Source organism: Rhipicephalus microplus, chromosome 6 (genome assembly GCF_043290135.1).
Source record: "Rhipicephalus microplus isolate Deutch F79 chromosome 6, USDA_Rmic, whole genome shotgun sequence".
Lineage (NCBI taxonomy): Eukaryota > Metazoa > Arthropoda > Arachnida > Ixodida > Ixodidae > Rhipicephalus > Rhipicephalus microplus.
In genome coordinates, this window is record NC_134705.1 from 187,072,980 (window position 1) to 187,097,530 (window position 24,551).

Consider the following 24,551-nt stretch of genomic DNA (forward strand, 5'->3'; position numbering starts at 1 on the left):
TAAAAAGGAAAGAAAAGTTCTTGGTCGGCACGTGGGTGTGTTGGAAAATGCCGCAGCAACATTTTTGTTCATTCCTTTGTTCAACTTGTCAACTGAAATTACAGAACGGTATGCTTGACAATGAGATGAATATTTCATCTGCTTCGTTTGGCCGTGACGTAAGCTTTTGGGGTACAATATTGCAGGAATTGTGGAACAAGAAGACAAGGATGTGGAGATTTTTTTGTCCTTTCTTTTATTTTTATTGTTGGCAGCACAAGTTATACTGTGCATCAATGCGGTGAATAAACTAAAATTGTAAATAAATGGTCTGAACATGTCCTTCGGCCTGTTCCTCTTTCTTTTGCACTGTTCTGCCCTAAAGACATGTTATACCAGCTCGCTCAATCTTGTACGTTAGCCATGATGTGCAGCTGTCAGCTGTAAATTTAGTCATTATGATTCGTGAAACTCTACTTTTTACTTGTTTTCTTAAATCTATGTGATCGCATCTTTACATCCTCATTCAGCGTGGCGATATGAAAGTGCCCATACACTGTGGCAGGTGTGGACTTTATAAAAATGTTAGAGTTTGTGAGAATCTTCGAATGTGTAAGATACTTGTGTACCAACACGTGATCTGTGCGCATCTGCTACTCTGTTGTTTGCAGGCGATCGAGGCCAGCTTCAGCACGCAAGACGAGGAGATGAAACGGGCAGAGAAGCAGTTGCCAGTTGTGCTTCAGAGCACCCTGCCTGCAGGCCACAATGTAGTGGTGGCAGAACTGGATGCGTTGAAGCAGCAATGGCAGGTACGTGGCTGCCTGCCTATCGCATTAGTAACACCCTGATGGGGGCTAAACAATTCATAACTAAATGGTATAATGAAACAGGACGGCAGGGACAAGGACACCAAAGGAAAGATTACCACAGGACAAGCGAATTCTGCATGTCTGCACTTGTCCTGTGGTATTTTTTTTCTTTTCCTGTCCTTGTTTCATGATTGTACCTCTTGTTTTACTGTCGCACTATTGCTTAACGAAGATGCATCTTGTTCCTGGATCAAAAGAGATACCAACAGTGTGTCTCCACTAAAATGGAAATAGATTGTTCACATTTCACTTTTGGTGCATTTGCACACTCATTGACATGAAGTTTCAGGCAAAAGTGTTTACTGCTTCTGTCACTACTACTCAAACCTCGATGTAACGAATCTGGATATAACAAAATGTTGGTTATAACGAAGTATATGAAAGATAGTCTCGCAATAGATTTAGTGTTAAGAATAAACCGTTATAACGAATTTTCAGATGTAACGAACATATTTTCATGTAAGATGCAAGTTTGTTATAATGAGGTTCAAGTGTAATTTGTGATTAGTATAAGTAACGAAGGTTTTCTTAAGATGATCCATATTTTGCATCACGCGAGAACACTTGGATCTTGGCAGCACCGAAGTCTCTAAATCAGCTTTTGGTACAGCTGTGCAGCCTAATACTGGGTCAGTAGACTAAAATATGAATGCATGGGGCCATGTGCAGGCACAATCAATAGTATCAAGCGCTATTTGACTTTTCTCTCTGACACCCACATTCAACATGGCCTGTGCCAGTAGGCTGCTTGTCTGGACTGCACAATAGAAAAGAAAGTTTTTTTTAATGCAAAGGCGTTGCATGCCTCACGAAGCTACACATTTGGCATTTTCCAGGCCAGTGCACTCCGTGTCTCGTAACACGACTTGTCCGCTAATCGTGTGATGTGATTTGATGATGTCGTGCCATGGATGTCAAAATAGTGCGAACATCAATAGAGTTGTCACACCCAGATATGCAATGCTTTCACATTCAGTGCAGCTAAGGAGGCTACGATACCCGTGTAACTTCTTTTGTCAGCACTCACGATCACTTTGTGCATCCTTGGTGACACAATTATAAACAGCTTTTGCTTTTCCTATTTGCTAAATGCATGTGCTAGAAGTGACTCCGTTAATCTTCGATGCAGGTGGTGAGTGACATGGTGACTCGGGCACGCGAGTCCTTGGAACAGCTGCTTAGTCGTTGGGAGGAACACCACGTCCAGGTGGAGAAGCTTCAACAGTGGATGTCGGAGAAAGATGCTGAGCTGCAGGGGCTGCTGCTCTGCGACACGCTCGAGGCCAAGAGAAGCCGCCTGGAAAAGCTGCAGGTATGCCTTTGCGTAAATTTTGGATGCATAGAGGCTAAAAAAATACAAAGTAAATTAGTGGGGCACAGTGCTAGATCTGGTGTTTTGCTGTGTGATTAGCCAAGACCAGTACTGCCTGCATAAGGCATCTTGGTCCCTACATTCATCTTTGCACTGGCCCACAAATCAGCATTCAATACTGGCTCTGCACTGGCTACCCGACACCTAGTTCAGAATGAGTACTGGGCACCAGCTTTGTACCAGGTACACCAGCACCGACTGCAGATTTTGGTTGCTCGGTATTGATTCCTAAATGAAAAAATTATAGTTCAAATTTGGCCACTTCAAACCTAGATAACCCGTGGCTTTCATTTATGGTACCACCTGGACTACTTCTCACTTTCACTGAGCAACTGTGTACATGTCTTGTGAGAAGCAGTAAAAGGCTAAACAGTCGACTAACCGGTAGAACCAGGGGTGGTATAAGGCAGTTCGTGACCTGGAGAACGACGTTTCGCAGGAGACGTTGCGGGAGTTGCGAGCGAAGGAACTTGAGGTGGACTCCCTGACTGAGAGAGCCCAGCAGCTTCACGGAGGCCACAGCACGCGTCGCAGCAGCCGCCTGGCTGACCTGGCTCTGCGGTACCAGCAGCTTCTGGTAGCCCTGACGGTGAGATTTCTGTCGTATCCCAGTGACTTTCTTCGTTTTGATCCTTCTCTACTGTTCTTTTTTACTCGTAATGAGAATAGAGCTTTGCTGGCACAGTTCCATACTTGGTCTCGATAAAGGTGGCACATACTGTTGACCATTCATCATATACCGTTCCTACAAAAGTTGTGCTGTAACTCAAATTGGAGGTGCATAAACTTATTAAATTGTTGGCACTCGTGAGAAATGTTTATGCAAGAAACTGAAGTTTGGCAAGGGCTGTGCAAGTTTGCTTAAGGGCTTTAGGCAGTTATCATGGCTAGTTGGAATCCTGAACCTCGATGCATTTCCAATGCTTAGGCAAAATAGGAATGAAAAACTGCAGACGCGGCAAGAAAAAGAGACTCGCAGTGAAAGGACTTTCAGCGTTATTACTGTCCGTTTTTGTTTCTACGTCTGGATTCGCTTTCTAACTTGTTTTTTTTTTTTTTCATTTTGCTTCAAAGTTCGTTTAAGACCGGTTTTCTCAACTTAGGAGACGAACATCTCTTTTATTTTGCAGACTTTATCAGACAGTCATGTGTCAACTTGTTAAACTGCTGCATCAATTATACATGTACAGAGCAGATTTAGAGCATGCAGTCAGACGTTGTGAGAACAAAGTCTTACCCACATAAAAACAACTTCTTTATATAAAAAAAAGTAATCGTAAACCTAAGATGGCAAATTCACTGTATTAAATGCAAGATTATTTGTGCATTACTTCATTAAAATTGATAACTTGTTTCAATCTATTCTGGTTACGTTGAGGTTTTACTGTATTTCACAGGCTGAGAGACAGATGCTTAACTGGGAAAGCAGATGTCTTATTTCATTGAACTACTAGTTTTAAAGCCACAAGGAGCACCAAGGCTGGACAGATTTTTTTGGTTTTTATTGTGCCATTGACATGGCATAACCTTATCTTTTCATTACTTGCTTGCTGTGCAGGAGGCAGTGACAAAGTGGACCCAGTACGTCAGTAACCACCAGACCCTGGACAAGCAAGTGGCTGACGCCCAGCAACAGATCAAGCAGGCCAACGAGAAGCTCGACCAGTGCGAACTGGCCGATGGCTCCCTGAGTCAGCTGGAAAGCAAGTTGGCCATCATTCAGGTGCGTCTGCCTTGATACACTTCATGAGCTGGCACTTGCTGATATATATATGTCGGAAATGGCATCACGCAGCAAGGATGCAGCCAACAAATAAGACGTACGACTGCCAACAGACTCCACTAGCGGTACTCTAAGAAGCTGTAGCAGTGATGTGAAGTCACTCAAACACTAAAAAATCTTTCTCAGACATAGCTTTTCATCCTACTGTGAAACAATGTGGAGCTTTCAGTCTGTGAGACATTACAAAGAATTGGTGAAGATAACTTATGTTCGTGTTATCAAAAGTGACAGCTGTAGATCTGGAGAAATAACAAAGCACCAATTTTGTTTGCGTGTTTGCCATTTTGTGGCACAGCTTTTTTTTTTTTTTTTCGTAATTATATCTTCTTAGTGGATTCAAATTGACTGTGAAGCTTTGGTGCTCACAGCACTCGGTTGAGAATTATATTTTGTGAAGCAGTCTCTGGGATGCATTATCTTGCCCAGCGTCGACCGAGTTTGTACAGCTGTGATTGAGCACAGTCGTGAAAAAGTGTTTGCCGTGTGGATGCACTGTGTGAGCTGGGGCATGAGAAAAGACTGCTTGAAATCTTGTATCATTTTGTGTACTTCTTAGAATGTGCACTTCTTGCCCTCCTCTGACAGGAATTTTTAATTCACTCTCCGATAGCACAGTGTCAAATGCTGGATATTCGACGTCCCCCAGCGCATGGCTGGGCACAAAAACGACATAAAAAAAGAAAGACGGGGCTCTGATCAACATTGTATCTGTACTTCTGTTGTTGTTTTATATTACGCTGGGAAACATCAAGTTTGTATCACCAACTGGCCCAACACTAAACGTGTGAATACATAGTCTGCCATCGTGGCTTTTGATACATGCCTCAAGAATTTGCCTAGATCTGCAATGTTTTTTTCCTCCCCTCAGGAGGTGTCCCACAGCAAGGACGCGCTAGTGTCACTGGTGCAAGCCGCCACCGAGCAGTGCCAGACGGTGCTGGGTGAGACGGCACCCGTGGGTCACGGGCCCCTGAGCCGGACCCTGCAGAGCCTCACCGAGGCCAAGCTGGCCCTGCTGCAGCGACTGTCCGCTCTGAGAGCCACCCTGGACCACGCCCGACAACTGTGGGGAGGCCTGAGCACGCTCACCAAGCAGGTGGGTGCGCTTGCAGGCCACTTGCAGTGGTCAGAATCAGAGACTCGCAGACTCAGATTCACCGTCTTGGAGTACCAGAACAAGTAGCCCAACTGCTGTTATCAAAATCAGAAACTTGAAGTATCGAAATCATAAACTTTAATGATAGGGATGTGACTCCAAAATTTTGATTTGGGCTCTGCAAGTTCATGATTAACCAGCACAATTGTATTGTCAAAAATATCTGTCTCCAATTATTTTAGAAGTGTGTATCTGCCCATATATATATTTAGTTTTATATTTGTACTTATTCAGTTAATTACTAGTGCAATCATAATCGTCATTTGTGTTTATTTGTGCCCAAACACGTAAATTAGGCCGGCATGTGCGGGTGTTTACTTTCTGGCAGTTATCCACTGTTGCCTGTAGCACTCGGGTTCCAGGAGTCTGGCCAGATGTGTATTAACGCGCCTTTTGCTTGGGCACCATGACAATGCATGTCTCATGTCTTATCGTAACTGCAAATGAAAAATTCAAAACTTCAAACTTCGAACTTCAATTGCAGGCACCAGAATTAGAAACTTGCATAGTCATAATCAGAAGCATGCAGTCAGCAGAATCATAAACTTGCCGAGTCATAATCAAAATTGTCTAGTAATTCCTCTTATTAAGGGCTATCTATCAGAATTTGATACTCGCAGAATCATAAATGGAAATTTGCAGTGATCTGAATCATCAACTTGCAGGGTCCAAATCAAAATTTTAGAGTCATCGCTATCATTAAAGGCTATTCATCAGAGCTTGAAACTTGTAGAATTAGAATAAGAAACTTAGTCACAGTAATCAGAATCATGTGATGCCGACCAGATAATGCTAGTTATATATAATCAAATCTTTGCTACCTTTTTGTTTCACGCTCACAGGTGCTGTCTGCCGTTGAGGGCATAGAAGCCTCCTTGGAAGATGCGGGCAAGCTTCAAGAGACCCTGGCCGAAAAGAAAGCGCATGCTGAACGATCAAAGGTTTGTAAATGCTAATTGCAGTAGTTGGTGATAATTACCATGGAGCCTGCATAATTTTTAGCGTAAAGAAGCATAAGAGAAAATTATGGGAGCAGGTTTTTAAAATTTTATAAAACTGGAAAGAAGCCAACAGACAATTCATTTCTGGAGGGCATATAACTGCATGATTAGCAAAAGGTGAGTGGTTGGACTTAGCATAAATAAAGTATTCCTGCTCATCAAAAAGAAAGAAAGTGAGAAACTAGACTGTTGCTGCCAAGGGAAGCCAAACTTGATGATGCTCTACCATTCAGCAGCTAAGCTAAGTGTCAGAGAAACATTGTGCTACTATATGAATATTGTTGGTTTGTCTCCCACGGGTGGCAAAGTTACCTTTTTTTTCACTTTTTTGTTTTCTTGATCAGGAATGTGAAGCTTGTTGCAAACTTACCAGTTTTCTTTAGTTAGTCATAAAATCAGTCCATTCTTTCTACGCATTTCATAGCCTCATGGTCTGTTAAGCACAGTTTCGATAGATTGCTTTCAACTGCTTCTTAGTTTTTCTTTCGGTGTTGTTGCTGTTGTGCTGGATGTGCAGCATGAATTCTTGGTACGTTTATTCTTCTGGCTAAAATGAAATCTAAACGGAACAAAATATACAGCACATCTTTTATGCAGGGATGTCTGAAAGCTCAACCTGGCATTGATGCGCTGTGCGCGGTGAAGCTTGCTGAAATCTTGAAATTGTATGCTTTGAAATAAATCGTACCAAATTCGCACGCAGTAGTAAGTTCAAAAACACTGATAACACGCTGTTCAGTTGGGTTCTCTCTTTATTATTCGTACTTGGCAAAGGAAGTCTGCACTCTTGATTTAAGGCCCGTATGAATTGCTTGAACTCAAAAGTACTGATCTTCTTTCTTTGCTTTTTTCGTAACTGTATCAGTTGCCCCATCTCTTCGTTCGTGCCGTTCAATCATTGATTTTGTGTTCAGGTCTTGGAGCAGCGCCTTCTTCAAGAGCAAGCACAGGTTGACAACTTGAAATCCCGGGCCACCGAGCTGGCCAAGAGTCACCCGGGCAACGAGCATTCGGAGCCTGCCTTCGAAGCCGTCGAGCGGTTCAAGGACGCCTGCAAGCGTGCAGAGGTGAGCGCTTTTTGAAAAAGCCAGAAATTGCTTTCTTGTGCAGTACATGCGCGGAGACGCAAGCGTCGCTTAGCTGCATTAAACACACTCCCTGCCCTCTCACCCTTGTGGTCTGTCGCCGTCACAGTCATCGTTGTCCATATCAGCTTTACTTCAAGATGAAATCGCCTAAAAGTACTGCTAAATTACCTTTTCTTTGTGCACTGATTTCTATTGCACCAAGCTTCTTGCAGCCTTTTACACTAACATTGGATGTGCTGCACAGGATAATTTTTGTGTTATTAAATTATCAGAGTCTCCGTGGCCACACACTGTCCTAAACTATTGTAGCTTTTGTGGCTTCTTTCAAGTCTCAGTGGAAGTACACCAAGCCATAAAGATTCTCTCTGTAAACAGGCTGTCATGGCAACAAAAATTAGTAGATATAATGTGCTTCAGATGATAAGTCTTCCAATAAATTTGGAGATTTGCGGGTAGTCCCCGGCATTCATCTGTTTTTGTGGTTGTTGGGAACAAGCCCATTGCTGTTGTAGGTGTGTCTAAGTAGTATGTAGTTCACTTTGCAATTTCATTGACTGATTTTTTTCTTTTCAATCTTATAGTGCTGCCTTTCTTCCTCTCTTTATTCTGCATATGTTTTACGTTTCCGCGTCTTGTTATACTGTATTCTGCTTAGTTTCATTGACTTTTGCGTGTGTATAGGCATTTGTAACGTGAATTGGGACCTCACTGCAGTGTCCCTAAACGCTCCTTTTCGTCATCCTTCCATCCTGTGCAGAAACTTGTCGAGACCACCGAGAAGGCGTACAGGGGTCACCTCGACTTCAAGAATGCCTGTGACGACTTGGTGTCCTGGCTGCGTCAGCTGAGAGAAAAGGTCCCTCCGTTCACCCGCTCGCTGAGCGACCGACTGAGCCTCGAGTCAAGCATTTCAGTCCTGGAGGTAAGTGGCCGGAACTTTCCTGCAAGTCGAAGGAATTTCAACTGCAAGTGAAGCTAGCTTATGCGAGTTAGCGAGGCAGTTGTTTGGCTCATTGTGAATGCATGCCAGGAAAAGATGTAGGGTTTATTTAATTGCCCAAAGCGGCCCGGTTAATAAAACTTTTTGTTGGGCTGGTTGGTACATGGTTACTGAAATGCAAAAAAAGACGCATACAATCAAGGAAGAAAAGTGAAGGACAGAACAGAAAGAGCTGCTCTGTTAGGTGCAGCGATGGGCCTTTTCCTAGTCTGAACAGCACCCCAAGTAGAGATCGCTGAAATCAAAACTTGTGAACCTCGGACTCCGAAATTGTCCGCCGCACGCCGATAGGTGATTACAGAGGCCTGCGTTCACGCCTCTGTGTGGGACAAAGATTTGCATGTTTGTGGTGGCAGATGTCGCTTGGTCCGTACGTGTCATCACGCTTTGGTCACCAAAAATCGTGGCATGTGCCTCTTCGAGTCTAGCACACATGCATAGAATACTTACCCGGAGAAGGCCCATTGGACGTTATTGGAAGTGTGCTCGCGGTCTTTGGCATTTTACGGTCACTGCCTTGCAATACTGGTGGACCGGCAGGCTTTCTTGATTTTTCTTTGGAGAGTGCTATGGGCTTCAAATGCTAGAAATCTTTCCTCAGTTTGTATAACATCGTTAAAGCTCAGTTGCCATACTGCCTGTATTAAGAACATACAGTCGTCATGATTGCAAGAAGCACAAAGAACAAAAAAGAAACTCAAATGGTCTTCTCATTTTTTATGCAGTCATCTTATTGGGTAGAAGCATAAATGTGAGAAATGGAGAGCGCGAGTTTTGTGCCGAGTCCTTTTTTTAAAAAGAATATGTGTGTATATTTCTGGTGCTGGATTTCTTAATCATAAGTTCCGACCAGTTTTCTTTTCGTTCACTTTTTCCAAATGGCTTGTCTGTCTTGTGTAGTCATATTTAAGCATATTTAAGCATACTTCCACATTGGTTGAGGCCTTGTGTGAAAACTAGGCTTCTGTGAATATTTGAATGCTTCTAATATTCGAACGAATAGTTGAGTATTCGAATTTGCTTTGATTCGAATTTAAATTATCGAATATTTTCGAAGTATTCGCAATGAACGAATAGGTGTATATTAATCCGCATGTGGCCGCCTGTAAAGGTGGTTTTACTGCAACTTAGGGGTGCTAGTAACGAAAGCACATATCCAGGGGAAATTCGCTTTGCCGCGAAGCCCCCCTTCAAATTCAAAGGGGCCCTGCAACACTCACTGAGCATTGTCAGAGAACGCTGCCGATCGGTAGTCGAGGCTACCGAGAACACGCGGGGTAAATATTATAGCGCAGCACGCGGCTTGTAATTCACAATAAATTTTCAAAGCTAAAAATTGCTTTCTTCTCTTGGCAAGTGGCACTACAAGCTCAAAAAATCGCTTGTCGCAGCCAAGAAGGACTATACAGCTCTGGTCACAGCCATTGGCTGATTTGAATATGGCGCGCTCGTCGTTACCGGGGCCGCCACGGGAGGCCGCCGCTTGTCCACGAGTACATGTGCGATCGCACTGGAAAGCCGCGTATCCGAAGGGGAAAAAAAAAGGTGCTCAAGGTCACGAGGTGCGTGTGACGTATTTTCTTTCGCCGTGCCATTCCTCCCTGCTTAGTAGCTTCCAGCTATTTCGTCGGGACGAGAAGAGAGAATGCAATTGCAGCGTGCGACGAATTTTCGGAACTCCGCTCGTACTAGACTGATTCTAAAAACTTTGCGACGGTAAATTTGTGAGGCAACAAGCATGTTTACTGGCTCCATGACTACATGAAAAAGTGTTGCAGGGCCCCTTTAAAGGAACATGTAACCCTCAAATCAATTCTTCATATTATTAAGCTTGTTATGACAGCTTATATGCTCCAAGTATAATAAATCTTAAAATGTTACGTATCTTACAGGTTATCACTCGTATCCTACCGAAACTACTACTCAAACTTGTTTCGACTTCCTTTGAATGAAAAAAAGAATGGCATTTGCATAGAGCCCCTATTTCAATTCAAAAGAAATATTGTGCAGGTTAGTTAGGTCATGATAAATATTCCCCCCTTTTTTTTATATGTCATACATACCATTCAAATTTGATTCACAATTATTCGATCAAAATCACTATTCGCTTCAAATCTAAATTTGCTATTTGCACAAGCCCGGTAAAAACGCCTAGCATCAGTTTCAGTTCAGCATCTCACTTTTTGCTCCACGAAGCCAGCTCTATCTTATTTATTCCATTTATCTCAGTAGGCACTCTCTTCTTTCTTGTGTGCTAACCTTTGGGCAGTAAATATATTTCGTAAGTGTATGCTCTTTCACTTGAGCATGAAAAAAATTATGCCTCTAATTTGTTGTATAGGACCTCCTTGCGAAGCGTGCGGAAGGAAACTTGAAGCTTGACGCAGTAGTTGCCGCTGCTGAGACAACAAAGGCTTCCACATCAGAGCCTGGAATCGCTCTCTTGGACAACCAAGTCTCTGCACTCAAAGGCGACCTCACGAGCCTCTTCGATGAGATTTCAACCACAAAGGAAAAGCTGGGTGAGTTGACATTCACGAGTTTCGTGCGAGTAGCCAGTCAAAATGTAATGCTTGCTAACACTGCGAACACAGATAAGCAGTCTTGCATCTCGCTTCGTCCTCATCGTCTTGTACATGGCTGGCTACACGAATTTGTCTTCTATTAAACCGTGCATTGAAATTTCATGTGTATGTGAGAGCTTTCATTGTCTGACGTGATGGTATGACAGTGGAGTTAAAAGATTAATTTTAGTCAGCACTAGCTTTGACTTGTTTATGCTTATTCATTTATTTGTGAAAGTGTTACACAGGTGTGCAATCTGTACTGTCAGTCAGACATGATGAGAAAGTGAACTTGTTAACAGCTTAGTGGATAAACTAGGGCACTGTAAGCCAAGATACTACAACATGGTGACTTATTTCAATAACAACAGATGCAGTTGAAGTGATCTCAACCAGCGACTGCACTCGCATCTCACTGTTTCATTACGGGCGCATAGTCACATAATCACAATGAATTCGCAGTGGCTGCACAAATCTGTGAACATCTTGCAAACATAATTCTACAGACTAAGAGGTGGATCTAGCGAGCTTGTTTGTCTGGAAAAGAATGTCTAAAACGTGCAAGCGCTGCGTTATTGGGAGCATTGCTTGTGTGACAACAGAACTCTGATGGTAGTGGCTGAAAAAGATCTAGTCACTACAATATACAAAGACTAGTTTAAGCTCGCCTCATCATAACAAAGATGCACCAGTGAAACGGGACTTCATCACATTCAGCATTCTTTGTAAGCTTGCATCATTGCACTGTTGTACAAGCGAAATCATTTTTCATTTACTTCACTATATGGGATGATTCGTTGTATTCGTGTTCGTTATAGCAAACTCCTACACAAAGCCTAGGGATGAGCTAGAGTTTAGAAAATAATTTGATTTTTTTTTTTTACTCGCGTGGCATAGGCACCACATGCGCTCAGCTGCGAGAGTTCCGCGAAGAGTACGAGCACATGAGCGAGTGGCTGCAGTTGATGGAAGACGACATCAAGAACCAGCGGACGCTGCTGTGGCCTACACTGGAAGAGAAGAAAAAGGCCTTTGAAACGGCACAGGTTCGTGTCCTTGTGTCTTGATGCTAATTTGAAGAGACACTAGACGGAAAAAAGGGATTCCCTTGTCCAAGAAAATTACGGAAGCACTACTCTTGCTGCAATGAGATGCTTGGTAAGCCAGAAAAAAAAATAAATGAAAAAGGATGGCCAATGAGGCAGCCTTAAGATCGGGGGTGTGGGAAAGAGGTGTGCTGGTTTTTTCCCTTTTCCCCATCCTTGACATTTTCGTCAACCATGCTGTACCTAGCATTAAAGAGACATAAGAAACGATACACCCTCCCAGTGCCCGCTGCCCAGTCATGACTCAAGGCAGTGCTGCCACCTGAAACCCCCGTCACCATCAAAAAAGTTTCTTCGTATGCCATCGCCTAAAGTTCTTGCACAAGATCTCTGGGATGTCATAGATTGAGTTGTCCATTAAATATTATAGGTCGCACAATCCAACTTGAGGATTCCTGCAGAGCTGATTTGCTATTTCATCTCAAGTCTCGCATTTATGAATGAATGTCGCACGTGTGGCATGTCTCGCCAGCCTGATTCATTATCGGCTGACCTTTCTGTTGTTGATGTGTCACGCAGGGTCTGGTGGAAGAGCTTGAGAAAGGTCACGAGACCCTGGACAGGGTGACCTTACTCGCTCAAGGCCTGCTGACCTCGCATCTGGACACCTACATCCGCAACCAACTCACACTGGTCAGCTCGCGATACCAAGTCACTCTCAACTTGGCCAAGGTAAGGGGGAAAAAAAGCTGTCCTCAATGCTGCTCACATGTTTTCTTAGTGGAAACATGGCAGGCCTTTTCAAGCAAGCAATCACAGAACGGTTTTGCGGACGGTTCTACAAACTTCATGTGGAAAACAGAAGATGGACTTGAATAAATAGGCTGTGAGGGCACAGTGATTATGATGCTTTACTGCTGGCCTGAACGTTCGGACTTTATCTCAGTCGCGGCGATCACGTCTGCATGTAGCCAAGATGCTACAGGCCCATGTGCTTTGATTTAGGGGCAAGTTGAAAAACCCTAGATGATTGAAATTTTCAGAGCCCTCTACTGTGGCATGCCTAATAATTTAAATATAGTTTCAGAATATTAAAGTCCAATAATTATTAATAATAATAGAACTGCATTCCTTCTGTGAACTGTTTACCTTTAGCTTACATAATAGCTGTTTGTAAGTAGTAGAAGTAGCATGTGTTTGACAATGTTTATGCCACGCAGCTGACAGAAATCCATGCTTATCTTTGTCATGCATCTAGCCTTAAGGCTCATTTAGTTTTATCCACAAAGTCTCCCACTGGCGCAACAGTACACAATCTTTGAACTGCGTTTGAGTCAATGCAGGTCAAAGTCACTGCAGATAGAGAGAAAGAAACAACTTTATTTAAGTGAAAAAAATTCACAGAGGAATGGCGATCAGGCCGTGCCTGTCCGCCACCTCCTCATCTCGCTGTATGGCCCGTAGCTGTACTTCTAGGCTCGTATCTCGGAGTACTCTTTCCCATACGTGGCTCCATTGCCTCTCTCCCTCATATACTATGGGACTCTCCAAAGTCACTGCAGATCTGGCGCAGCAAATGGGAAATTTTTCAAGCACATTTGGCTATAAATTCTCAGTACCCATACCCATTTTGCTTTTTGCTTGCTTTCAAGAAGTTCAGCATGCGCTAGCTTCAGGGATCACTATGTTGTTGTGCTGTAATTATGTCAGGGGCATCAGCCTCGACTTGATCTGGCTTTGATTGTGAGTGGCCCACGAGAAGGGCCTAGTCACAGGTTCCAGCTGTGTTTTGTTAGGTTCAGAGGAGCGGTTTGCTGTGAAACTGGGTGCGCTCTCTGTTTGTGTTCGTGCCAGCACCACGTCCCTGAGCTCCTTCTCATCTCATCCAATGTTGTAGTGCTGTGGTCATCTGTTCATGGCCCAACGAGCAACTGGTCCATCGTTGAACGCTTGCTAATCACTGCCCTCTCTGTGTTCTGTAGGACCTCCTCGGCAGGGCACGCGACGTTTACAACCAGCACGAGCAGTACCGAACGGCCGTGACAGCCGCGCGGGAGTGGATGGACACCATGGCCACTTCCTTGGCTGAGTGTTCCAGCCCAACCACCGGAAAGAGCGAGGTGGAGGCGCAGCTTGCCAAAGTGCAGGTATAGTGCACTGCAATTTTCAATTCGCCTTTAATTTTGCACTTCGTCTCTCTTGCATACAATGCGAAGTACGGTAAAACGGTAACACGAGAAGACATGGTGAAATTAAGGGAAAAGTGACACCCATGCCTATTTTTATATTATTTGCAAATTTTGAAAGCTGACTGGCAGAGAAAGTTAAATGTACATTTTTAAGTAGAGTATAGAACAAGCTTGTGCGATTTCATTTTCTAATTAATTAGGCAAAGTGCACCAGGAAAAAATTAAGATTGAGAAAGGCATCTGCACGACGTAAATGTAAAGAAAAGATTGTGTCGTGTTAAAAAATCACTGCTCTCTAATTGTACGTGTTTTCCATACACATAGACATGTTAAAAGCTAAGCACGAGATCATTTATACAATAGCTGGCATGGTGTGCGTTGCACAGCAAAAGACTAGAAAGAGTGTTTTTCTTACAGCACCAATAAGTCACCTTTTCACTTCAGTGAATTCTGAGAAAGTTTTTCTAAACTGCAACAAAGTGGCCTACTAGTATTTGGCACGGTCTATTGTTTTCTTGAAATGTACACCCGCTCACAAAAGTTTACGGAACCTTGGTTACACTGAAAATGTGAGTTTCTGGTTTGGTTTGTCCACAATGCTTCTAGGGCAGAACATAGCTGTATATGTTGCAGGCACTGCTACGGGCTTTAAGATTTATTTGAAGGCTATGTTCTCAGACAAAGTGGGAATGTAGCTTTTGTCGGAAATTTTGTGTTCCGCTAACTTTCCGGGGTGGGGCTACCTACAACGTTCCAAATAAATCCTCGTTTAGCTTTTGCCGGAAATTTCGTGTTTCGCTAACTTTCCGGGGTGGGGCTACGTACAACGTTCCAAATGAATCCTCGTTTCGATTAATTTTTTTTTTCCATGCAGGGTATGGTAAGGAAACAAGACGAAGGCCATGCCTTGGTGCACGCCGCCCTCACGGCTGGTGAGAAGACGCTTCGAGGCACGCACACATCTGGCAAGACCCCACTCAATCAGGAGATGCAGGAGCTCCAGAAGCAATGGGACCGCCTCATTCTCAAACTTTCCGACGCCAAGGTAAGTTGGCATCTTAGCATGGACACAACCAAATCAAAAGACAAATAAACTAAGCAGAGCTTAGGGGACTCTCTTTTTTGTTGTTTTTTAACTGTAGCGTAGTAGTTTTGACATGCGTGTCGTAATCATTGCGATATACTCCTTGTTCTGGCCAGGTCTCCCTAGAGACGGCCCTCCTCCAATGGACCGACTACAGTTCGTCGGAGCAGCGCCTCCTGCAGTGGATCGCGGACCACGACAACCAGCTGGAGGAAGTCAAGAAGAAACGCCAGAGCACCTCAGTCAAGGAGTCCGTCACACAACGCAAGGCCAGGTTGAGGAGGGCAAACGTAAGATTCGCCTAGATTCTCACCCGGTCTGTTTTCAGCCAATTTCAGTGTCATTCATATTGTTGCTTAATGTGTTTTGTGGGATGTACTAAAAAAAGTACTATATTTATGATTGTATGTTTTGTACTAAAGTTGCTCAGAATAGGAAAGATTTAGATTCCAAACCTGTTCTTCCAACTTTTGAAGCTTTCACAATGCACCAATCTCGGTTTGTTCTATTAACTTCCCTCGTCCAAAATCTCAGATTGGCTCTGTGGGCTACACAGCAGCATCGCATAGACTTCTTACATTGCTCAATGCACCTGAATCAGTTGTCACTTGTATATATATGCCACAGATATTTAATGCAATAGCATTATATATGCCCTATAAGGTAAAAAATCTGGTATCCTTTCAGAAAGCAGTGTTACTACTGATGGTAAGAAAACTATATTGGGACTACGTGATGATGTCATTATGACATCATTATATATCACACAATGGTATTTAAGTGGTGTTGCATAATCCCACTTTGTGCGATGTTACGTGGATATGCGATGGTGCTGTGAGGTAACTGAGGGCTTAGTGACAATGTCATCATGTAAAAAAGCACGGACATCATGTCATAATGTCACACAATACGGACGTTTGGATGGCACAGACATCAGTATAGTCCTATCAAACAAACATGCTGTGCTTTAGCATTCAATATAACTAAGAGGACATAGGGGTCTCCACAACCTTTGAATCCCCGACATTTCGCTACTGCTAATTAACATGCTCACACCTGTACCTGCTCTTGTCACTTCAGAGCCTGGTAAAGGACGTCGAGTCATTCGAGCCCATGGTCGAGTCTCTTGCCATCAAGGCACAGGAACTCCAGCAGACTTCGGCAGCCCCCAAGCCCGAGATCTCCGGAAAGTACAGCAACCTTGCTGGCTCTGTCAAGGTAAGAGCGCATCGCATTTCGTTGCAAGCTAGCAACGTCATCTGTTCATTGCTTGTCAGGTGATAATCAATATATGTCTGCAAACACAATGCTAGTTTCTATTTTCTGCAGCTTACAAACATTTGAGCTAAGCCTTTTTGCCATGTTTATCAGTTTTTGACTGCTGATGCATAGCGAATGATAAGGGTAACATGTTATGGTGTAGTTGTGTTTATAGCGTCACTCTGCTAGTCACGAAGGCCATAGGTTTGAATCCCAGCCTCTATGTCTACATTTCGATGATAACAGAACACAAATGAGTAGATGCATAAATAATGAGAACACTTGTGTATTTAACATTTCGGTCACCATAAAGTACCTTCAGGTCTTCACGTTTAACGTCGGGCATGTGCAGTTGCATCAAGGCCGTGTGCAGTTGGACAGAGTGAACACTCACAGCCCACAATGCTCCCTTCTATGAATGATTGTGTTGACTCTTCCCATTCCTTGGCTGTAGTTCTTTTGTCATGTTGTCGACTAATGTAGCGATTGTCCTAATTCGTCTTTTTATTCTCACGATTCTTGGTATTGAGCCTCAATGCTGCAGTCGTGATCGTATTTACCGATTCAGATGACATGTCTACTGATCACTGGCTTGTTCTTGAAGTGCCGTTAAATGAAAATTCTGCTTCTGCGATTTTGCAGGAATTTCTGCGGCAGCAGAAGTCTGTCATGGGCCATCTGCAAGAGTTCATGGACGCTTGCGCTAATCTCACCTCCTGGCTGGAACAGGCACAGGAAAAGCTGAACAAGTGCGCCGAGCCGTCGGGTGACCGCAACGAGCTGAGAAGCAAGCATGGCACACTGAAGGTAATCCTGCTTGCTTTTGCTAGGCTGTGACCACGGTTGAACTCCTTTATAAAAGGCACTGGACGGCAATTCCTGTCCTTTATATGAGGTGTCTCTCATAAGTAAGGTACCATGTATGGATTTTTTTATCAACCTCTTATCTCAATGTAGCCACCCTGGTGTCTCTTATACCCATTTATCTCTTGCATTAGTGTCTCTTGCAAAGGGGTTCGACTGTATATATTATTGCAACATTTTCCATATTTGCCGTCGCCATGAATGAATGCAATCTGCGGGGTGGTGTTACTTGTCATGCCTACTCGTATGAGTTTTTTACTGGTACATTACTGGAAATTCGTACACAAATGACACGAGATAACACAGGAGGTCGTGAGAATAACTGAAAACGTGTTCTACAATTTTGCTGTTTTTTTGTTTTTCATTTGGCCTGTGCGAATGTCCGAGCGCATTGAATACTCGAAGGAGTATTATGATATTTTACTTCACTTTCAATCGAGCTTCGAACTTTCAAAGTTTTGAAGTAATGAAATGAACGGATAAATGCATCTTACCTTGTGTAGACCACCTCAAAGGGTCGTTTTGCTGCAGCCTGTGGCTGCTATGCCATGAAGCCACCTATTTCAGAAAAATTTGCATTGCTACTACGTTTCAGGGCTGAATGGGCATAGTACCTGCACTCCAATTAATTTTTTTTTAAAGTTTAAAAGAGTGTGATACAGGTTTATTGTATAGCTAATTAAGTATTGCTAACTTTTGAAAAGTAACACATTTTACCACTAATAACTCGCACCCTACTACTACTTAAGTTTGGCAACTATTTGAATTTGCTTCGAAGTTCTGTGTTACTCATTATCATTCGCTTTTACCTTGCTTCACATAAAAAAAAATGATATTTTCACAAGCCTCTCAATTAAAGCTGTTAGAAAACTTTTAAAAAAGGCCTGGTTTTTTGAAGTTGGATTTAATACAAGGCGTACATTTCTGTGGTCATGCGCTATTTAGAAAGTAAACTTTTTACGATGGTTGAAGTTTTTCATATACTGAAGTTGAGTCACATCACTTGCAAACATGACAGGTGCTGGAGGCCGAACAGGAGGAAGGACAGAAGCGGCTCCAGCTGATGCTTGCCCTGGCAGAGACGGCACGTGGCTTCATGGAGGATGAAGTGGAACAGCAGCACGTCGATCAAGAGGCCGGACAGCTGGTCAAGGCTGTGGCAGAATTCGAAGAACGCATGGCACAGGTGAATTGACTTCTCTCGCAATTAATGTCTGCGGATGCTACATGGCCTCGTTCTCTTCAGTTCATGGCTACATGCCTGATAGCATTTGCGTGCTGGGAAAAAATGTATACAGTAGACTCCTATTGAATGAAATTGCTGCTTAAATGGAACAACTGCCGGTAATATATTTGGTTTCGTACTTGAATATTATATCCCTGTTTATCTCTCAATAAACGAAACTCCCCTTAAAGGAAGCGAAATTCTCTGGTCCCTTCAGGTTTCATTTAAAAGAAGTCTACTGTATCTATGTCTGAGTAATGTCTTCGAGACAAGTATTCTACCATAAAGCTAAACCTGTTGCCCACGAAGCATGGCATGATTCAGCACGCATACTTACATATGCACGTAGATATATAAATATATTCATAAGAGGGTTTCACTTTCTGTCTAAAGTATTTCATGTCTACTTAACGTGTTTGTTAGGCCGACAAAGCTTGCTTTTATGCTTTGGCAGGATTGATACTATCCAATCAATAAAAACAGCTTTTGTTTTCTCAATCTGTTCCAATTGTTCGTTTGCAGTACATGTGCATTGCAAAGACAAATGCAACTGCTTTGAAGCCATTTCTTATGGAGAAAAACATAAAAATTTAGCGCTATGTAATGATCAGACTTTCATCTCCAGTGTCCATAGTATGTCATATTGGCATAGTTTTGACCCGAAAATTCACATCAGTGCGACCATTACCTTCAAAATTACGGTGATGTGACGTGGTTATCACAAGCAGTTGCTCATAGTGGGCGTTATACTGAAATTGCATTTAATTGCGTGAGCACTTTTTCTCTGCATGTAAAAGCTTTCTTTCGTAAAGCATTAAGAGCAGCTTTCAAACTTGCCCCATATATGTAGGAACGAATTTTCCTCTTTTAGTCAATGATGGTTTTCGTAACTATCAGCATTCTATTCAGCCTCCTCAATGCTCTAAAAGATTGCTAATGCTTTTGAAACATCCTCATTGGTCCACTGTAGGTCAAATCTGCACTGGACGTGGGCCTGGTCAAGTGGGACGAGTACGAGGAGCAGTTCCGCCGTTGCCAGGACTGGCTGAACCAGCACGAGCCGCAGGTTCGCTCGTTCCAGCAACTGCAGCCTGACCTCGAGTCCAAGCGGGTCAAGCTCGAAGAGTTCCAGGTAAGTCACCCACAAGCTTACCAATTATTTCGTCAGCAGGGGTCTCCAATGTTTCATTGCCCCGCCGCGGTGGTCTAGTGGCTAAGGTACTCGGCTGCTGACCCGCAGGACGCAGGTTCGAATCCCGGCTGCGGCGGCTGCATTTCCGATGGAGGCGGAAATGTTGTAGGCCCGTGTGCTCAGATTTGGGTGCACGTTAAAGAACCCCAGGTGGTCTAAATTTCCGGAGCCCTCCACTACGGCGTCTCTCATAATCATATAGTGGTTTTGGGACGTTAAACCCCATATATCAATCAATCAATCCAATGTTTCATTTCTTTTTTGCCAAATCTGTGCAAACACAGCTTGGCTCGAGTCGGGAAATAATTTTGAATGGCATAACCATAAAGCAGAATTAACAAAAACAATATTAATATTTTACATCGTATATACAGTATGGTTTGGCATCTCGATTCCAATCGCAAAACTTTCAGGAATCGTGGTGAACGAGCGTAATAGCGACCCAGCACGCATGATCTCCAGTGTTGTCAGTCCGCGCTCTTCAATCATAAGGCACCGTTCGCTTACGTGATTGCTATGGGCCAATGATACGACGCGGTTCTTTCACTTGTTTTTGCCTGGTAGTGCACGTTGGCAGCAGCATTGGAGGTTCGTTTTTGGTGGGAAAGCAAGCCAAAAAGATGCTCTTTCAAATGAGGGTTAGACGGCCGCGTTCCGATGAGTGGTTAGCGCAAGACGAGCAAGGCAAAACAGGGTCGTTTTCGTGAGCAAAATCAAGTGCTGCGACGCATAAATACGGTCTATTTAGGCTAAACGGTGTGTCATTCCGAGCTGATTTTTTTTGCTGGTAGGCGCGCAATGATGTGAAGAGAACGAAAATCACAAAATTGAAAAATCGATTTTCTGGGCGTTTCTTTTTTTTCTGTCACCAGGACCTGCGTCCCCCCTTAATTGGCTATCATTAATCAGAGCGTTGCTGGCTGTCTTGTCCACTCAGGTCCTGCTGCAGACCGTGTTCGAGTGGCAGTCCGAGTTTGACACGCTCAACTTGAAGGCGCAGCTGCTCTTGGAGACCTACTCGGACTCGAGCATATGCAACCAGTTCACGCAGCTGTCTGCACGCTACACAAGCCTGCTGTCGCTGGCAAAGGAGGTGCTGCACGCGCTCGAGCAACACTACCAGGAGCACCAGCAGCAACAGTGCATGTACAGCGAGCTGTCCGAGCTGCTCGACAGCACCCAGGAACGACTGCGCGAGCTGCAGAAGCCCTCGGCGACCCTGGACGACGCAGAGTCGCGCCTCAGGAGCCTCGACCTGCTCTGGGCGACGTTGCAGCAGGGTCGGAACAAGGTCTGCTCTTGCCTTTCTCATACGCTCCTGTTTGTTTTGTTTGAGTCCATCGTATCGCATTAGGTGGTACCGTGATACCCCTTTGAGATGCTTTTGTACATGCTTGTGTATATGACTTGCGTTAAGTATGTAGCACTTTACGGGCCCAGCTTGTCGTCCGTGCGTCTTGTGGCGAGATCAATCTCAAAACAAAGTGGTTTATACAGGCCTTAAACAGGGCTAGCAAAGCTCAAAACTGAGTTAAAATAAACAAAAAAAGGTCTAAATAACAGAAATAACCAAGAAGTCATTGCAACAATTGACTTAAACTTGCTAAGAACTCCGGAAGCATGCTGCTAATGCCTGTGAGAGGGCACCATTGCCGCGCCGAGCACGTTTGCTCCTCCCACAATATCGTGTCTGGCGTCTTCGTCGCTACAGTGGAGGAAGAAACAACCTCATGGAAGTGTATCAGCCGGTAGGTGCCCCTGTCGCCTATCCGCCAGCGATTCAGCCTGTGGCCGCGCCCCTAACGTATGCAGCGCAGCCTGTGGCTCCTCCTGTCGCCTGTTCGCAAGAGATGCAGCCCGTAGCCGCCCCGCTCACATATGCAGACGCTGTGCGTAGGCTTCCGCAACCGCCCTACACCACGCGCTCACAGCGCGCACACCCGGCTGCTTATACTACATCTTGGTCGGCACCACCAGTCGCCAATCCATGGAGGACTCCCGATAACTGACCGATTTGCTGCACCTGCTTCACTCCCGGACACGTTGCCCGCTACTGTCGCCGTCGACCTCAGACGTTCGGCAACTATGCCCGGTCGTCGCAACCCGGCAGCCAACCCTTCGACCAATACGGGCCGGTCTCGTCACCTCGCTATGCCCCTACTGACCACCTTGACTTCCAGCCACAGCGCGCACCATCTCTTTGTCGGCGATCGCCCTCCCCCATGCGTCGCCGGCCCGGACCTTCCGAACAGGAAAACTAAGCACCGCAGTTCAAGAGGCAAGAACTGCGCCGTTTTCTAACTGTTTAAGCCCTCGCCCCTTCCCTGCTAACGTGTTCGCAGTAACTGTTGAAGGTTATTGTACTTTCGCCCTTGTGGACACCGGCGCGGCTGTTTCTGTTATTGCCGCTAATCTCTGCCGTTTATTGCGCAAAGTCACGACGCCGCTTTCGGGACTGTCGCTCCACACCGCAAGAGCACAGCAAGTAACGCCTCTCGCAGCCTGCACTGCAAGAGTGTCCATCGAAGGCAATCTTTACATCGTGAAATTTATTGTTCTCGCTGTCTGTTCGCATGACGTCATCCTCGGGTGGGACTTCCTATCCCGCCATAATGCCGTCATCGACTGCGCTCGCGCCGAAGTTGAGTTTTCAGCCTTGTGTGATGTCCCATTACTTGACGCTCTTCATCAGCCGGCGAACTTGCTCGTTCATGAAGATACCGATACGATAAACAACCTCGGACGAAGTGTATCTCAAGTGCCACAGCAAGCAGGAAGTCGATAAAGCATAGCAAAAAGTGGCATGCATGGTGCACTCTGTGTTCGCGAATCTTCCTAACAAGATTCTACTCGTGCCTCAAACATTGACGTCACCAAGGGTTTGGCAAATGGAGCAGTTGAAACACTACAAATGAGTATCACTTGGTGCTTGTGCTCCATACTTCCTCAGGTTTCATAACAGTGGAGCTGCATTGAGCACTGGATTTGTAACCACGCCAATCGCTCCGGAATTTATTCGCTAGTTGTTTGGGCTAGGGGCTACAATTGAGCAAGATACGTTGACCTGTCGGTGAATTGAACCTCCTGCTAAACGTGTGTTCATTTAACTGAATTTTGCTGTGCGTACATGATAGCTTAACTGAATGCGCTACCACACTTGACGAGTTGTTCAGCGCACCATTTTCGACAAGCCTCATGAGAAGTATAATTTTTCATTGCTGGAAACAAATACGATCGAAAACCTACTTGCAAAATATTTCTAGACTAAAATTTTTATTATATTTATATGAAAACACATCACTGAACTTAGAATAAATATTTATTTATTTATAACTTAATTTAAATGAATTGCTTTAAAACTTATAAATCAATTTATGATGGGAATATTTTCGTTGCAATAGAAAATTGAGTGTCTTAAAATTTTGTGGCGTAAATTTGGTTTGTTTATAGACAGTTTTTTTTTTATTTAAGCTTACCATATTGCAGCAGGTTGGTGTAAAACATTTATACAGACATCGTTCTTTCTCATCTTGTTTAACATTACATTACCATAGCAGGCAGCACTAACTGTTTTAGCTGATATCATGTTTCTCATCAGCTTATCGGAGCTTGTGGTGCAAAATACATTGACTGACATCCTTTATTTGTACTATGAAGTTTGTCCTATCCGAGCAGATAGCGCAAGTGTAATATGCTTGGCTGAGATGCAAAAATGCGCACGATGTATGAGAGCAGACGCTACTTCATGCGACATCTCTAAATTCAGTTTAATATTTCTGTGCACTTTTTTTAGGTGTCTTACATGATGGAGCTTACGGACAAAGTCATTGAAACAACGTCCGCCGAAGGCATCAAGACGATCCGTGAGAGTGCCGACAACACATCTGTCGAGTTTGAGCGGCTGCTGCAGGAGGTCTCTGCGGCACGCTCTGCGCTCTCTGAGCAGCTGTCGGCCCTGGGAGAGCTCGCCCAGGAGCTTCAGCAGTTTGAGGCATGGCTTGCCGAAGCTCGCACACAGCTCGCTGAGGCGAAGTCCGGCGCGGAACAAGCCTCTGGTGCAGTGGAGAAGAAGACGCGTCTCGACAAGATCAAGTCCATTGCAGCCGACGCTGCCTCCAAGTCTGGCACAGCGGCCAGCCTGGAGAAACGGCTCAAGGAGACAAAGCAGCTGGACACACCGGAACGGAAGAAGATGATCGCGGACTTCTCCGAACTTCAGAAGGAGGCCGAAGAGCTGGCCGCACGCCTGGAGAAGGAAGTGGAAGCGCTGGAGAGGCAGCGGTCCGTCCACGCCCAGGCCGTCCAGTGGCTGAAGGAGGCCAAGCTGAAGCTGCAAAAGTGCTCGGATGCAACAGGCAGCCAGGCCGTCGTCCGCGAGAAGGCAACCCAGCTTTCGAAACTCCGCGAAAGCCTGCCAACCGGAGTTGCCCTCGTCAAGGACGTTGCTCAGTGCACGGAGGAGGTATCCCCGTGCCTGAATCAGTCGGGCCGAGAGAGGCTCCAGGAGAACCTGCAAGAGCTGCGCCAGGACTTAGAGCAGCTCGAGCATGGTGTCGAGGATGCCCAGGATGCCCTCGACGAGTGCCTGCAGTGCTGGGAGCGCTTCGGAGAGCTCTACGGCACGATGTCTCAGTGGCTGTCGCAGTTCGAAGGAAACGCCAGGCCCGCCCTGGCATCTACCGCTGTTGATGCCGACCACCTGAAGCAGCTGAAGGTAAGTGAGAGGGATTTCGTTGCCTCACTTTGCTCAATAACGTTAGCTTTTGCAGCAGGCTGTGAGTAGCTGGTACAGTAAATCAAGATAGAATGATGATACAGTACACTCTCAGTAAACGGAAATCTGTTAAAGGAACTACTGCTTAAGCGGAAGTATTGC

At 44.7% G+C, this 24,551-nt stretch overlaps 1 protein-coding gene across 2 annotated transcripts in view; it reads left to right on the top strand.

Moving 5' to 3' along the window:
• The window catches only part of LOC119166998 (uncharacterized), a 398,724-nt gene that overhangs the window by 189,324 nt on the left and 184,849 nt on the right, over positions 1–24,551 (top strand). For both annotated transcript variants that reach the window (XM_037418400.2, XM_075867251.1), the window contains 20 exons: positions 651–791; positions 1,981–2,163; positions 2,663–2,812; positions 3,782–3,946; positions 4,875–5,102; positions 6,005–6,103; positions 7,078–7,230; positions 8,009–8,173; positions 10,593–10,773; positions 11,713–11,861; positions 12,441–12,593; positions 13,844–14,008; positions 14,925–15,095; positions 15,251–15,424; positions 16,215–16,352; positions 17,037–17,201; positions 18,277–18,444; positions 19,454–19,615; positions 20,613–20,966; positions 23,469–24,389. In XM_037418400.2, the coding sequence (XP_037274297.2) occupies positions 651–791; positions 1,981–2,163; positions 2,663–2,812; positions 3,782–3,946; positions 4,875–5,102; positions 6,005–6,103; positions 7,078–7,230; positions 8,009–8,173; positions 10,593–10,773; positions 11,713–11,861; positions 12,441–12,593; positions 13,844–14,008; positions 14,925–15,095; positions 15,251–15,424; positions 16,215–16,352; positions 17,037–17,201; positions 18,277–18,444; positions 19,454–19,615; positions 20,613–20,966; positions 23,469–24,389 (4,185 nt within the window). The remainder of the gene's footprint in view (positions 1–650; positions 792–1,980; positions 2,164–2,662; positions 2,813–3,781; positions 3,947–4,874; positions 5,103–6,004; positions 6,104–7,077; positions 7,231–8,008; positions 8,174–10,592; positions 10,774–11,712; positions 11,862–12,440; positions 12,594–13,843; positions 14,009–14,924; positions 15,096–15,250; positions 15,425–16,214; positions 16,353–17,036; positions 17,202–18,276; positions 18,445–19,453; positions 19,616–20,612; positions 20,967–23,468; positions 24,390–24,551) is intronic.